Source organism: Pristiophorus japonicus, chromosome 4 (genome assembly GCF_044704955.1).
Source record: "Pristiophorus japonicus isolate sPriJap1 chromosome 4, sPriJap1.hap1, whole genome shotgun sequence".
In the NCBI taxonomy this organism is placed as follows: Eukaryota; Metazoa; Chordata; class Chondrichthyes; family Pristiophoridae; genus Pristiophorus; species Pristiophorus japonicus.
Genome location: NC_091980.1, coordinates 239,587,420 through 239,603,821, shown reverse-complemented (window position 1 = coordinate 239,603,821; position 16,402 = coordinate 239,587,420). Strand labels below are relative to the sequence as shown.

At 43.6% G+C, this 16,402-nt stretch overlaps 1 protein-coding gene and 1 long non-coding RNA gene across 5 annotated transcripts in view; one reads left to right on the top strand and one right to left on the bottom strand.

Annotated features, from left to right (window-relative positions):
* Positions 1-16,402, bottom strand: part of ddhd1b (DDHD domain containing 1b) — a 154,293-nt gene that overhangs the window by 6,958 nt on the left and 130,933 nt on the right. For all 3 annotated transcript variants that reach the window (XM_070879199.1, XM_070879197.1, XM_070879198.1), the window contains exon 12: positions 3,112-3,294. In XM_070879199.1, the coding sequence (XP_070735300.1) occupies positions 3,112-3,294 (183 nt within the window). The remainder of the gene's footprint in view (positions 1-3,111; positions 3,295-16,402) is intronic.
* Positions 1-16,402, top strand: part of LOC139263319 (uncharacterized) — a 70,487-nt gene that overhangs the window by 47,771 nt on the left and 6,314 nt on the right. The window lies entirely within an intron of this gene.

Sequence of the window (16,402 nt, the reverse complement as noted above, 5' to 3'; positions counted from 1 at the left end):
CCGCATAAGAGACTGTTAGCTAAAGTTGAAGTTGATGGAATTGAAGGCAAACTATTGACCTGGTTCGGAAATTGGCTGAGTGGCAGGAGACAGAGAGTAGGGATAATGGGCAGGCTGTGTGTTAGTGATGTCCCGTAAGGATCTGTGTTGGAGCCTCAACTATTCACAGTATCTATTAATTATTTCAGTGATGAGATAGAAAGCCATGTATCCAAGTTTGCTGATGACACAGATTGTCAGTAGTATAGATGGAAGCATAAAATCACAAACAGATATAAATAGATTAAGTGAATGGGCAAAACTGTGACAAATGGATTTCAATGTCAATGTCAAGTCATCCACTTTGAACCTAAAAAGGATAGAACAGGGTACTTTCTAAATAGTGAAAAACTGGAAAGTGGAGGTCCAAACAGACTTGGGGGTCCAGATACACAGATCATTAAAATGTCATGAACAGGTGCAAGAATAATAAAAAAATAGCTTAATGGAATGCTGGCATTTATATCTAGAGGACTAGAATACATGGGGGCAGAAGTTAAGCTACAGCTGTACAAAACTCTGGTTAGACCACACCTGGAGTTCTGTGAGCAATTCTGGGCACCTCACCTCAGGAAGAATATATTGGCCTTGGAGGGAGTATGCTGTAGGTTTACCAGAATGATGCCTGGACTCCCAAGGGTTAAATTACAAGGAGGTATTATACAAACTAGGGTTCTATTCGCTGGAATTTAGAAGGTTAAGGGGCGACTTGATTGAAGTTTTCAAGATATTAGGGGGAACAGATAGGGTAGATAGAGAGGAACTATTTCCGCTGGTTGGGAGTGTCTAGGACTAGGGGCCATAGTCTAAAAATTAAAGACAAACCTTATAGGGGTGAAATCAGGAAACATTTCTACACACAAAAGGTGGTAGGAGTCTGGAACCCTCTTCCGCAAACAGCAATTGATGCTAAATCAATTGTTAATTTTAAATCCTGGATAGATTTTTGTTACCCAAAAGTATTAAGGGTTATGGGGCAAAGGCGTGTATATGGGGTTAGGTCACAGATTAGCCATGATCTCACTGAATTGCGAACAGGCTCAAGGGGATAAATGGCAGACTCATATTCCTATGTTCCTAAAATAGCCTGTTCCCTGGTTGGTTCCACGATGTATTGTTCTCAGAAATTGTCTCAAATATTCCATGAACTTGTCCTCGAGACTACCTTTGCCAATTTGATTTTTCCAGTCTACATGAAGATTAAAGGCCCCCAAAATTATTGTACATGTGCAGCACCTAAAATCCGGAATCCTTGGGACCGAGGCCATTCCAAATTCCGGGCTTTTCTGTTCTTTTGATTTGCTTTCTAACGTCACAAATTCGAAAACACCCGAGCCCAGGTTCGGGTATTTCCGGAATATCAGAAGGGGGGGGGGGGGGAGATTCCTGCTGAGGAGCTGTTCGGACTGTCCCGCTCCACTGTGGGCGGGGCCCTGCCGAGGATGTTGCCGGGCCGGCCCCACCGAGGATGTTATCGGGCAGTGTCCCGCTGAAGTCGTTGTCGTCGGGCGGGCCGGAAACGCCGAGGATGTTCTCGTCGGGCAGGGCCCCGCTGATGTGGTGTTTGGGTGGGCTCTACCAAGGAGGTAGTCAGGCGGGCCGGCGACGAGGCCCTGAGGTAAGGGCAGCGGCGGTGAGGCGAGCCCAGAGGTCGTGCAGCAGCGGGGCCCCGAGGCCGATAGGGTCATTAGGTCCGGATTCCAGAACATTTTACGGATTCCAGACGACCCTGCCACCGATCGGTCTGGAGTTCAGATTCCGGGACATTACGGAACTCCAGATTCTTGACGCTGCACCTTTATTACCTTTGTTACAAACTCCCTTTATTTCTTGTTTAATACTCTGTCCAACGGAATAGCTACTGTTAGGGGGTCTATAAACCACTCCCACCAGTGTTTTCTACCCCTTGTTATTTCTCATCTGCACCCATGGTGATTCTACTTCCTGATCTTTCGAGCCAAGATCCCTTTTTCACTACTGTCCTTTGTCATAATTTATAGTTAAGGGCTCCTTACTCTCCTTTTCCATTCTGCCTATCTTTTCGAAACGTCAGGTACCCTGGAAAATTTAGTTCCCACCCTTGGTCACCTTGCAACCACGTCTCTGTAATGGCTATTAGATCAAACCATTTATCTCTATTTGTGCCACTAATTTGTCTATCTTGTTCCGAAAGCTTTGTGCATTTAGATCAAGTGTCTTTAGTTTTAACTTTACCATTATTCCCTTCTTTCATCTTATTTGCTGATGCATTATTACTGTTAACCTTCTGTGCCTTCATGTCACAATCTGTTCATCTTTACCACTGCTCCATTGCCTTTTCTCTTTAGATTTCTAAATTTCCATTCACTCGACTCCTCCCTCCCCCCTGCCCCTTTTTAGTTTAAAGCCCCATCTACAGCCCATATTATTCGATTCACCAGGACTATGGTCCCAGCCCCTCCCAACGGAACAGCTTCCCCTTTCCCCAGTGCCCCAAGAATCAAAACACCTTCTTCCCACACCACTCTTTGAGCCACACATTTAACTCTTTGATCTGCTTGTCTCTGCCAATTGCACGTGGCTCAGGTAAAAATCCAGAGATTATTACCTTTGAGGTTCTGCGTTTTAATTTTGACCATAGCTCCTCAAACTCTCTCAGCAGAACCTCATTCCTAGTTCTACCCATGTTGTTGGTTTCTACGTGGACCACGACAACTGGATCCTCCCACTCCAAATTCTTCTCCAGTCGCAAGGAGCTATCCTTAAGGCAACACAGCCTTCGGAACTCCCAGTCGCGGCTGCAGAGAACAGTATCTATTCCCCTGACTACACTGTCGCCTACCACTATCACATTCCTTTTGGACCACTATTATTCCAGTACCAAAGGTTGGAAGCCCAGGAACAAGAGATGACCAATTTAAAAAAATAATTTCCATGCAAATCCTATGCAAATTGCCAAGTTCATGGAAAAACACAAATTTAGCAACTGCAGTTCATTTTATCAAATACAGTAAGAAATAACAGTAAGAAAAAAATATTTGTAAATGTTTTTACTTTGCAAGAAACTTTATAACAATTTTTGCATATACTAACCTGTACCATACAAAAGACTAGAGTTATTGCGCGACAGCATCTTTGGACTGAGTTGAACTTCAGTTGCCCTCCTCTCTTCTGCATCTGTTACTTCCCTGAATTCCTCAACTGGACTACTAATAGAAGAACGTGTGAATCTTGCAAACAATATTCCACCAATTCCTTTTCCTATGTGTGCAGCTCCTAATAGCAACACAAAAATGAGAATTTAATAAAGATGGGAAAATGTTTTACCTTCTGAAAGATGTGCAAAACCTCGCAAACTATCTTTTAGTGACCTTGAGAAACTATGCTCACCATTTTGATCAGGAAATAAAGCTGCTTGTAGAATATTTAGTTGCTAGGCTCAAGGAATGGTTTGGAATTACAGATTAAAAGGCCCCAAATTTGAAGCGAACATTGCATACAATACATTCGAAGGGTGAGTGTGTGCCTGGGCTACTTCGAGATCTGTATAATTTGGGCAGGTGGATTTAACAACTGAATTACAGGCACAAAAATTAAATGGTGGATTAAAATAAAAATTAAGAATTAAAGAAAATTCAATGTTGAAATTTCCCTCAATAAAGAATAGTAGGAAGGATATAAAACCTACAGTGCAAGAATTCAAGCTAGTGAGGGTAAGGCAGAAGCAGTTGATACAGTCAACCATTTCTTTCTCTGGTTCTTGAATAAAAATTGAACAGATCCATGAGGTTGCAAGCTCAAAGACTGAGCACAAATTAACAGCATAAGGTTCTCGCATAAAGTCAACATAGTCATGATTCAATTATCAGTTCTTGCAAACCAAATTCTGGGCTCGGAGAAGTAGAGGACTGAGGAAAATTCTTATCTTGCATGGAAATGTGCAAAACAGAAATGCTGGAATTGGATATGCAGGGCAGCAGTAAAACTTTCTGATTAGGGCATTTGCCCTAAATCAGAAAGTTTTATTGCTGCCCTGCATACAAATGCTTCAACATTCATTTCCTTTAGTTGCTGTTCAGAACATTGAGCCACGTGCTTTTTCTATGGTGAGTAGAGCAGAGCATTATTGAATTCAGCAGCCCGAAGCAGGGTATCAACTGAGAGGTTTATCTGTTTAAAAGATCTGATCCTTGATTGTGAGAAAAGCAATGCTAATGAAATATGTTTTTCACTTTGTGGCACAATAAACTATTACCTAGATTAATAGAATTATATGTTTTAAATCATAAATATAAAATCAGTCAGAATAGTTGCACTACTAGACTTTATGGTCTCCATTCTTTTGAATTGAATTCATTTAACAAATACCCATGCCTACAACGCCACCTTGTGGACCAAAAGTATTATGGGATCAGATCATTGAAACATGGTTTTAAAAAGTTAGTAGCCAACTTTACCGATAGTATGTAAAATTTGAAAGACTTCACATGGCTCCATCAATCATACACAGTTTTGACCCTCCTTATCTCTAACCTATTTCAGCCCTACAACCAATTTTCCTAACTCTGTCCCTCTGATTTCTTATACAACCCCCGGTCCACCTCAATTTTCTTTTAGAAAGATCAGTAAGATTCTATAAATATCAGTAAAAAGAGCATTGTTAAATGAGAGATGGGATCCGAGTAGAGAGGATGGCGATTTAGTAGAGGATAAACAGAAATTGGTGGGGTACTTAACCAGTACTTCACATCAGTGTTTAAAAAAGGATATTGGGGAGGAGATAAGTCTTAAATGTGTTAAAAGTGAGATGTGAGATGTCATAAGTAAAAGGAAAGTATTGGAGAAGTTAGTTAAGCTAAAGGGAGGTGATGACACATGATGACGATACATCCAAGGATCCAGAGGGAAATAGCAGAGACCCTAGAAAATATGTTTCCTGGTTCTATTGAATGTGGATGTGTACCAGAAAACTGGAGAGTGGCCAATGTAATATCCATTTCAAAAAGAGAGGCAGAGCTTACAAGAGTAATTACAGATGAACTAACTTAACATCTATGGTGGGGGAAATCTTGGAATCTTTAATTGAAATGATTAAATACAGAGCTGAATAATACAGAATAATTAGAAGCAGGCAATATGGACTTCAGAGGCAGTCGTGTCCAGATATGCAAATAATGCCAAAATAGGAATCATCGGAAATACTTATGAGGACCAAAGGAAGTTGCAAGGAGATATTGATAAGATGGTGGAATTAGAAAAAAGTATCAGACGGAACTCAATGTCAGCAAGTGTGATATAGTACATTTTGGTTAAATACATTAGAGTAATAATTATACTTCGAATGGGGGAAGTTGGCTGATGTGGAAGAGCAGATCGATTTGTGGGTTCAGGTTCATCAGATATTAAAAGCAGCAGCTCAAGTGGATAAGACTTAAACAAAAGGCTAATGGAATACTGGGTTTCTGGTAAGAGATATGGAATATAAAAGTAAAGATATAATGGTGAATCTATATAAAGCCTTAGTCCGACAACAGTTGGAGGGAATACTGCATACAGGAAGGATGTTTAGGCAATAGAGAGGGTACAATGCATTTTCTCTGGGATGGTGCTTATGAGGAAATACAAAGGAGAGACTTGAAAAAATTGAGGCTGGATTTATTAGAACAGAGGCTCATATATTGAAATGGAGCAACCAGCCACCTCACATTCTCCTGCCATTCAGGTTGTGCTTAAGGAAAGCAGTAGATTCAGCGTACAAGGTAGAAAAGCATAAATTGGCACCAAGAGGAAAGTTTAGAAAAAGTGGGAAAACATTGCATGAACATCTGGAGACATGCGAAAATTGGGAGAGTTGTCCCACAGGCTAGTCAAGCAACAGCCCGACCTTGTCATACTCACAGAATCATACTTTACAGCCAACATCCCTGACTCCTCAATCACCATCCCATAGCATGTCCTGTCCCACCAGAGGCAGCAACATAGTGATATACAGTTTGGAGGGAGTGGCCCTGGGAAGTTCAACATTTACCCCGGACTCCATGAAGTCCCATGGCTTCAGGTGAAACATGTGCAAGGAAGCCTCCTGCTGATATCACCTACCGATCTCTATCAGCTGATGAATTAGTACTCCTCCATGTTGGACACCACTTGGAAACAAAGAAACATAGAAAATAGGTGCAGGATTAGGCCATTCAAACTTCGAGCCTGCACCACCATTCAATATGATCATGGCTGATCATGCAACTTTAGTACCCCATTCCTACTTTCTCTCCACACCCCTTGATCCCTTTAGCCGTAAGGGCCACATCTAACTCCCTTTTGAATATATCTAATGAACTGGCATCAACAACCTTCTGTGGTAGAGAATTACACAGGTTCACAATTCTCTGAGTGAAGAATTTCTCCTCATCTCGGTCCTAAATGGCTTACCCCTTATCCTTAGACTGTGGCCCCTGGTTCTGGACTTCCCCAACATCAGGAACATTCTTCCTGCATCTAACCTGTCCAGTCCCGTCAGAATTTTATATGTTTCTATGAGATCCCCTCTTATTCTTCTAAACTCCAGTGGATACAAGCCTAGTCGATCCAATCTTTCTTCATATGTCAGTCCTGCCATCCCACGAATCAGTCTGGTGAATCTTCGCTGCACTCTCTCAATAGCAAGAATGTCCTTCCTCAGATTAGGAGACCAAAACTGCACACAATATTCAAGGTGTGGCCTCACCAAGGCCCTGTACGACTGCAGCAAGACCTTCCTGCTCCGATACGCAAATCCTCTCACTATGAAGGCCAACATGTCATTTGCCTTCTTCACCACCTGTTGTACCTGTATGCCAACTTTCAATGACTGATGAACCATGACACCCAGGTCTCGTTGCACCTCCCCTTTTACTAATCTGTCACCATTCAGATAATATTCTGCCTTCCTGCTTTTGCCACCAAAGTGGATAACCTCACATTTATCAACATTATACTGCATCTGCCATGCATTTGCCCACTCACCTAACCTGTTCAAGTCACCCTGCAGCCTCTTAGTATCCTCCTCACAGCTCATACTCAGCTTAGTGTCATCTGAAAACTTGGAGATATTACATTCAATTCTTTTGTCTAAATCATTAATGTATATTGTAAATAGCTGGGGTCCCAGCACTGAACCTTGCGGTACCCCACTAGTCACTGCCTGCCATTCTGAAAAGGACCCGTTTAATCCTACTCTTTGCTTCCTGTCTGCCAACCAGTTCTCTATCCACGTTAATACATTACCTCCAATACCATGTACTTTAATTTTGCACACTAATCTCTTGTGTGGGACCTTGTCAAAAGCCTTTTGAAAGTCCAGATACACCACATCCACTGGTTCTCCCTTGTCCACTCTACTAGTTACATCCTCAAAGAATTCTAGAAGATTTGTCAAGCATGATTTCCCTTTCATAAATCCATGCTGACTTGGACCGATCCGGTCACTGCTTTCCAAATGCGCTGCTATTACATCTTTAATAATTGATTCCAACATTTTCCCCACTACCGATGTTAGGCTAACCAGTCTATAATTCCGTGTTTTCTCTCTCCCTCCTTTTTTAAAAAGTGGGGTTACATTAGCTACCCTCCAATCCATAGGAACTAATCTAGAGTCTGTTGGAATGTTGGAAAATGACCACCAATGCATCCACTATTTCTGGGGCCACTTCCTTACGTACTCTGGGATGCAGACTACCAGGCCCTGGGGAATTATCGGCCTTCAATCCCATCCATTTCCCTAACACAATTTCCTGACTAATAAGGATTTCCTTCAGTGCCTCCTTCTCGCTAGATCCTTGGTCCCCTAGTATTTCTGGAAGGTTATTTGTGTCTTCCTTAGTGAAAACAGAACCAAAGTATTTGTTCAATTGGAAAAAGTATTGAAGGCAGCGAGGGCACAGATTGTACTCTGGGTGGGGGACTTCAATGTCCATCGCCAAGAGTAGCTGTGTGGCACCACTACTGACCGAGCTCTGAAGGACATAGCTGTCAAACTGGACATGCCACAGGTGGCGAGAGAACCAACACAAGGGAAAAACCTACTCCACCTCATCCTTACCATCTACCAGTCATAAATGCATCTGTATGACAGTATTGGTAGGAGTGACCACCGCACAGTCCTTGTGGAGACAAGATCCCGTCTTCAAACGGAGGACACCCTCCATCATCATCATCATCATCATAGGCAGTCCCTCGAAATGAGGATGACTTGCTTCCACGCCAAAACAGGATGAGTTCACAGTTGTTTCAATGAAGGACCCAATATTTCAGATCCCGAACTGCATGTTGAAGGGTGGAAGATGCCTGTGCGTGGATTTATTTTAACGTGTGGTGGCCGTTGCACGCCAGCCACCACAGGACTTAACAGAGCTAGGTCTTGGTCCAGTGGCGAGGGTTAACCAAGACGACTGGAGGCCTGCTCTGCTGCACGGACCTAGTGCGTGCACATATCGCAGTGTGGGCCGGCCCGTGCTGCCCCTGGGCCCCGCCCGATCACATCCCTCTGCGGGACTGCAGTTGCTACAGAGAAATGACCCACCCCCCACCCTACAACTATTTTGTTGCAAACTTTAATATAAGTGCCCCCTGATTAAAGGGGGGCACTAAGATCGACAGACTTAAACAAATTGAACTTTAGACAGTAAACTTAAATCAAATTAAAATTTGGTTGCCGGGTGTGATGATGCACTCCAGACCCTCCGGCGCCCACCTCTCGCGGAAGGCCACGAGCGTACCGGTGGACACCACATGCTCCATCTCCAGAGACACCCTGGAAGACTCCACTCTTGTTTTTGCAACAAATTGCCTGCAATGTTTTACTGCAAAACAAAAGTGTAGAGTTTTATAGAACATGCAATTTCTTGCTAAATTAAGAGGTTAGTTTGTTACTAAAGGGGTTTATAAAACACTTTATACAGTTTGTTGCTAAAAGGGTTTACAAAACATCGCATGTGGTTTGCAGCCAAATTAAGTGGTTTATAAAACATTGCATGGTTTATATCGCAGAAGTCCTGCTACAACTGTACAGGGTATTGGTGAGACCACTGGAGTACTACGTACAGTTTTGGTCTCCGTATTTACTTGCATTGGAGGCTGTTCAGAGAAGGTTCACTTGGTGGATTCTGGAGATGAGGGGTTGACATGAGGAAAGGTTGAGCCTACACACATTGGAGTTTAGAAGAATGAGAGGTGATCTTATCGAAACATACAAGATAATGAGGGGGCTCGACAAGATGGATGCAGAGAGGATACATGGCAGAGTCAGCATGGATTTATGAAGGGGAAGTCATGTTTGACAAAAATTGCTGGAGTTGTTTGAGGATGTAACGAACAGGGTGGATAAAGGGGAACCAGTGGATGTGTATTTGGACTTCCAGAAGGCATTTGACAAGGTGCCACATAAAAGGTTACTACACAAGATAAAGGTTCACGGGGCTGAGGGTAATATATTAGCATGGATAGAGGATTGACTATCGAACAGAAAGTCGGGATAAATGGTTCATTCTCTGGTTGGCAACCAGTAACTAGTGGGGTGCCACAGGTATCAGTGCTGGGACCCTAACTATTTACAATCTATATTAACGACTTGGAAGAAGGGACTGAGTGTAATGTAGTCAAGTTTGCTGATGATACAAAGATGGGAGGAAATGCAATGTGTGAGGAGGACACAAAAAATCTGCAAAAGGACAGACTGGTTAGGTGAGTAGGCAAAAATTTGGCAGATGGAGTATAATGTTGGAGAGTGTGAGGTCACGCACTTTGGCAGAAAAAAATCAAAGAGCAAGTTATTATTTAAATGGAGATTGCAAAGTGCTGCAATATTGCAAAGTGCTGCAATATTGCAGGACCTGGGGGTACTTGTGCTCCAGAACTAGCTGTGCATCTAGACAAGCTATTCCAGTACAGCTTCATGCCGGAACCGAGCACACAAGTGCAAAAGACAAGGCTGAAGCGTTTGCAACCACCTTCAGCAAAAGCTATGGGCCTCGACAACATCCCATGGCAACTACCCGACAAAGTGAAAAATTGCTCAGATATGTCTTGACCACAAAAAGGAGGAAAAATCCAATCTGGCCAGTTTCAACCCCATCAGCGTACTCAATCATCAGCAAGGTGATGGAAGGGGTCGTCGACAGTGCTAGCAAGTGGCACTTCCTCACCAAAAAACTGCTCACCGATGCTCAATTTGGGTTCCGCCAGGATCACTCGGCTCCAGACCTCATTACAGCCTTGGTCAATGGGAATCAGGGTGAAAAACTCTCCACTGGCTGGAGTCATACCTAGCACAAAGGAAGATGGTTGTGGTCGTTGGAGGCCAATCATCTCAGCCCCATGACCTTGCTGCAGGAATTCCTCAGGGCAATGTCCCAAACCCAACCATCTTCAGCTGCTTCATCAATGACCTTCCCTCTATCATAACGTCAGAAGCGGGGATGTTCGTTGATGATTGCAAAGTGTTCAGTGCCATTCGCAACTTCTCAGATAATGAAGCAGTCTGTGCCCGCATGCAGCAAGACCTGGACAACATTCAGGTTTGGCCTGATAAGTGACAAGTAACATTCACACCCCACAAGTGCCAGGCAATGACTAACTCCAACTGGAGAGGGTTTAACCACCTCCCCATGACATTCAATGGCATTACCATCGTCAAATGCCTCACCATTGACCAGAAACTTAACTGGACCAGCCATATAAATACTAAGAGCAGATCAGAGGCTGGGTATTTTGCAGTGAGTAACTCATCTCCAGACTCCCAAAGCCTTTCCCCCATCTATAAAGGCACAAGTCAAGAGTATGATGGAATACTCTGCACTTGCCCAGATAAGTGCAGCTCCAACAACACTCAAAAAACTCAACACCATCCAGAACAAAGCAGCCCGCTTGATTTGCACCCCATCCACCACCTCAAACATTCACTCCCTCCACCACCGACACATCGTGGCTGCAGTGTGCACCATCTATAAAATGCCAAGGTTTCTTCGACAGCACCTTCTTCTACCATCTAGAAGGACAACGCAAAAAGCATGGGAACAGCATCACCTCCAAGATACACACCATTGTGACTTGGTACTATATCACTGTTCCTTCATCATCGCTGGGTCAAAATCCTAAAACTTCCTACCCAACAGCACTTCACCACACGGATTGTAGCAGTTCAAGGCGGCGGCTCACCGCCACCTTCTCAAGGACAATTAGGGATGGGCAATAAATGACGGCCTTGCCAGAGACGTCCACATCCCATAAATGAATTTAAAAAAAATGGGGATTAGAAGTTATGGTAGCAGTAAAGCTGAAATGTCTCCAGACATTGTTTGCGGGTAGTATTGGAAAGGGGTTTGTTAAGTGGCTTCAGAGAACAGTCAGTTTCATTGGGAGATGTTCTCAGGGCTGTTCATGGAGTGTGCACAATAGGTTTGAGAGAGATTTAACGTATGAAATTTGTTTGGCCAACTGTTGCCCTTTGCCTCCTCTTCATGTTGCTGCTGTCTTTCAGCCTGATCACCCTGCTGCACTTCCTGTACATCCATGAATAGTCCTCTTTAAAAGGCAAAGTTGCAAAGCAAGCAGTGCACAACAATACTTAGTACTCCAGCTGGACCAACCTGCTCTCAGGGGGCGTTACCTCAATTGAAATATTGTAAGGAGGCTGGAAGTTTCTATTTTCCCCTCCATTTTGTGATTAACTGCCTGTGGACAGGATTGACACTTTTTGTGAAATCCGGCAGTTAAACAGAAGCAGGGCTGGATGCATCCAGGAGGGAATCGGCTTTAAAGCCATCTCCTGCGACCATACACCCCCCACCCTCGTGATCAGAGACCCCCACGAAGCTTTCGATCAACCCCCCCACAAATGATAATGACAATGCTCTCTGTAATAACACAAGAGTCCTGTTATTATAAACTGCCTCGGGTGTGTACTCGATCTCTTTTATTCCCACTTCGGATAAGAACAAGATCCAATTTCCTGTATTGCCTGCATGACATCCGACAGTGGCGCCCTCTGATGTCAGGCGACACCAAGCATAAATATATTACAACATCCCCCTTTCAAGATCTTAGTATCAGTCACTTTACAATACAAGACGATCTGGGGTTTTCCGCTCACGAGTTCATCGTGTCAGTTCAACATTAGTTCTAGGTGAACGTTCTAAGTCAGTTGTGACTGGAGGTTGAGTAACAGTTCTGGTGGGAGTGGTAATATCAGAGACTGAAGGTCCAGGTTCAGGAATGATAACAGAGGCCTCTGGTGAATAAACGATAGTTTGTGGGTCACTGACTGGATCTTCCTCAAATGGTTCCAGTTCATCTGTATGCCGCAGTTTTACCTGGTCAACATATTTTCTGCATGTTTGGCCATCCTTGAGCACAACAATGAACACACGGTTACATAGAAACATAGAAAATAGGTGCAGGAATAGGCTATTCGGCCCTTCGAGCCTGCACCACCATTCAATAAGATCATGGCTGATCATTCACCTCAGTACACCTTTACTGCTTTCTCTCCATACCTCTTGATCCCCTTAGCTGTAAGGGCCATATCTAACTCCCTCTTGAATATATCCAATGAACTGGCACCAACAACTCTCTGCAGTAGGGAATTCCACAGCTTAACAACTCTGAGTGAAGAGGTTTCTCCTCATCTCAGTCCTAAATGGCTTACCCCTTATCCTTGGACTGTGTCCTCTGGTTCTGGACTTCCCCAACATCGGGAACATTCTTCCTGCATCTAACCTGTCCAGTCCCGTCAGAATTTTATATGTTTCTGTGAGATCCCCTCTCATCCTTCTAAACTCCAGTGAATACAGGCTCAGTTGATTGAGTCTCTCCTCATATGTCAGTCCTGCCATCCCGGGAATCAGTTTGGTGAACCTTCGCTGCACTCCCTCAATAGCAAGAACGTCCTTCCTCAGATTAGGAGACCAAAACTGAACACAATATTCCAGGTGAGGCCTCACCAAGGCTCTGTACAACTGCAGTAAGACCTCCTTAGCTGTAACAGTACCAGCGATCCATTTTGGACCTTGATCATAGCTTAAGACAAACACTGGATCATTAACAGATATATCTCATGACACAGCAGTATGATAATGATACAATTGCTGACTTTGACGTCTGTTTTCTACACGATCATTCAAATCAGGATGAACAAGTGAAAGCTTGGTCTTGAGATTTCTCTTCATCAGTAATTCAGCAGGGGAAACATCAGTAACAGTACGAGGTCTTGTCCTATAACTGAGCAATATACATGACAAACGAGTTTGAAGTGAACCGTGAGTTACACGTTTCATACTTTGTTTGATATTTGAACAGCACGCTCTGCTTGACCATTAGAAGCAGGTTTGAATGGAGCTGACCTCACATGTCTAATACCATTGAGTTTCATGAACTCCTGAAACTCAAGACTTGTGAAACAAGATCCGTTGTCACTCACAACAATGTTAAGATGGAGAGTGACAGTGTTAAGTCAGAGACTAGGGTCCTGAACTTAAGGAAAGGTAACCTCGATGGTATGAGACGTTAATTGGCTAGGATACACTGGCAAATGATACTTAAAGGGTTGACAGTGGATAGGCAATGGCAGACATTTATAGATTACATTGATGAACTTCAACAATTGTACATCCCTGTCTGGAGTAAAAATAAAACGGGGAAGGTAGCTCAACCGTGGCTAACAAGGGAAATTAGGGATAGTGTTAAATCCAAGGAAGAGGCATATAAATTGGCCAGAAAAAGCAGCAAACCTGAGGACTGGGAGAAATTCAGAATTCAGCAGAGAAGGACAAAGGATTTAATTAGGAGGGGGGAAATAGAGTATGAGAGGATGTTTGCTGGGAAGTGACTGCAAAAGCTTCTATAGATATGTGAAGAGAAAAAGATTAGTGAAGACAAACGTAGGTCCCTTGCAGTCAGATTCAGGTGAATTTCTAATGGGGAACAAAGAAATGGCAGACCAGTTGAACAAATACTTTGGTTCTGTCTTCACTAAGACAGACACAAATAACCTTCCGGAAATACTAGGAGACCGAGGGTTTAGTGAGAAGGAGGAACTGAAGGAAATCCTTATTAAGCGGGAAATTGTGTTAGAGAAATTGATGGAATTGAAGGCCGATAAATCCCCAGGTCCTGATAGGCTGCATCCCAGAGTACTTAAGGAAGTGGCCCTAGAAATAGATGCATTGGTGATCATTTTCCAACATTCTATTGACTCTGGATCAGTTCCTATGGACTGGAGGGTAGCTAATGTAACACCACTTTTTAAAAAAGGAGGGAGAGAAAACAGAGAATTATGGGCCGGTTAGCCTGACATCGGTGGTGGGGAAAATGTTGGAATCAATTATTAAAGATGAAATAGCAGCGCATTTGGAAAGCAGTGACAGGATCGGTCCAAGTCAGCATGGATTTATAAAAGGGAAATCATGCTCGACAAATCTTCTAGAATTTTTTTGAGGATGTAACTAGTAGAGTGGACAAGGGAGAACCAGTGGATGTGGTGTATCTGGACTTTCAAAAGGCTTTTGACAAGGTCCCACACAAGAGATTAGTGTGCAAAATTAAAGCACCTGGTATTGGGGGTAATGTATTGATGTGGATAGAGAACTGGTTGGCAGACAGGAAGCAGAGAGTCGGAATAAATGGGTCCTTTTCAGAATGGCAGGCAGTGACCAGTGGGGTGCCGCAGGGTTCAGTGCTGGCACCCCAGCTATTTACAATATACATCGATGATTTAGATGAAGGAATTGTATGTAATATCTCCAAGTTTGCAGATGACACTAAGCTGGGTGGCGGTGTGAGCTGTGAGGAGGATGCTAAGAGGCTGCAGGGTGACTTGGACAGGTTAGGTGAGTGGGTAAATGCAGTATAATGTGGATAAATGTGAGGTTATCCACTTTGGGGGCAAAAACAGGAAGACTTGAATGGTGACAGATTAGTAAAAGGGGAGATGCAACGAGACCTGGGTGTCATGGTACATCAGTCATTGAAGGTTGGCATGCAGGTACAGCAGGCGCTGAAGGAGGCAAATGGCATGTTGGCCTTCATAGCTAGAGGATTTGAGTATAGGAGCAGGGAGGTCTTACTGCAGTTGTACAGAGCCTTGGTGAGGCCACACCTGGAATATTTTCAGTTTTGGTCTCCTAATCTGAGGAAGGACATTCTTGCTAGTGAGGGAATACAGCGAAGGTTCACCAGACTCATTCCTGGGATGGCAGGACTGACATGAGGAGAGAATGGATCAACTGGGCTTGTATCCACTGGAGTTTAGAAGAGTGAGAGGGGATCTCATAGAAACATATAAGATTGGACGGGTTAGAGGCAGGAAGAACGTTCCTGTTGCTGGGGAGTTCCAGAACCAGGGGTCACAGTCTAAGAATAAGGGGTAAGCCATTTAGGACCGAGATGAAGAGAAACTTCTTCATTCAGAGAGTGGTGAACCTGTGGAATTTCCTACCACAGAGAGTTGTTGAGGCCAGTTCGTTAGATATATTCAAGAGGGAGTTAGATATGGCCCTTACGGTCAAAGGGATCAATGGGTATGGAGAGAAAGCAGGAAAGGGGTACTGAGGTTGAATGATCAGCGATGATCTTATTGAATGGCGGTGCAGGCTCGAAGGGCCAAATGGCCTGCTCGTGCACCTAATTCCTATGTCTCTATGAGTAGCAAACATAACACGTAGGCTCTCAATAGTGGCTGTAGATGTATTGGATGACATAATAATACTCTATCCACTTTGAATATGCATCCATCATAACAAAAAACATCTTTCCAAGGAATGGACTCGTAAAATCGATGTGGATCCTCGACCATGGTTTAGGATGGCCACGACCAAAGACTCAACGGAGATTCCGCTGGTACTTTACTTAGCTGCATGCAAGTATTACACTGATGCACACGGGATTCCAGATCAGAATTAATTCTAGGCCATCATAGAGGAGACCTCGCAATGGCTTTCATCATAACAATACCGGGATGAGTGCTATGTAGCTCACGTACAAATCTTTCTCTACTTTTCTTAGGCATTATGACACGATTGCCCCACAGTAAACAATCTGAATGAATGGACAGCTCATCCTTGCGACAGGTGTAAGGTTTGGTCTCTTCACACATCTCCATAGGTATTTCAGACCAATCACCACTGAGGACACAACGTCTCACAACCGACAAAACAGGGTAATGGCTGGTCCAGATCCTAACTTGTTGAGCAGTGACAGGAGTTTAATCAGTCTCAAAAGAATCCATTACCAACATTAGATCTGCGGGTTGAGGCGTTTTCACATCAGGTGTCGGCAAAGGCAAACGACTCAGTGCATCGGCACAATTCTCAGTACCGGGTCTATGACAAATAATGTAATTAAAGCCAGACAATGT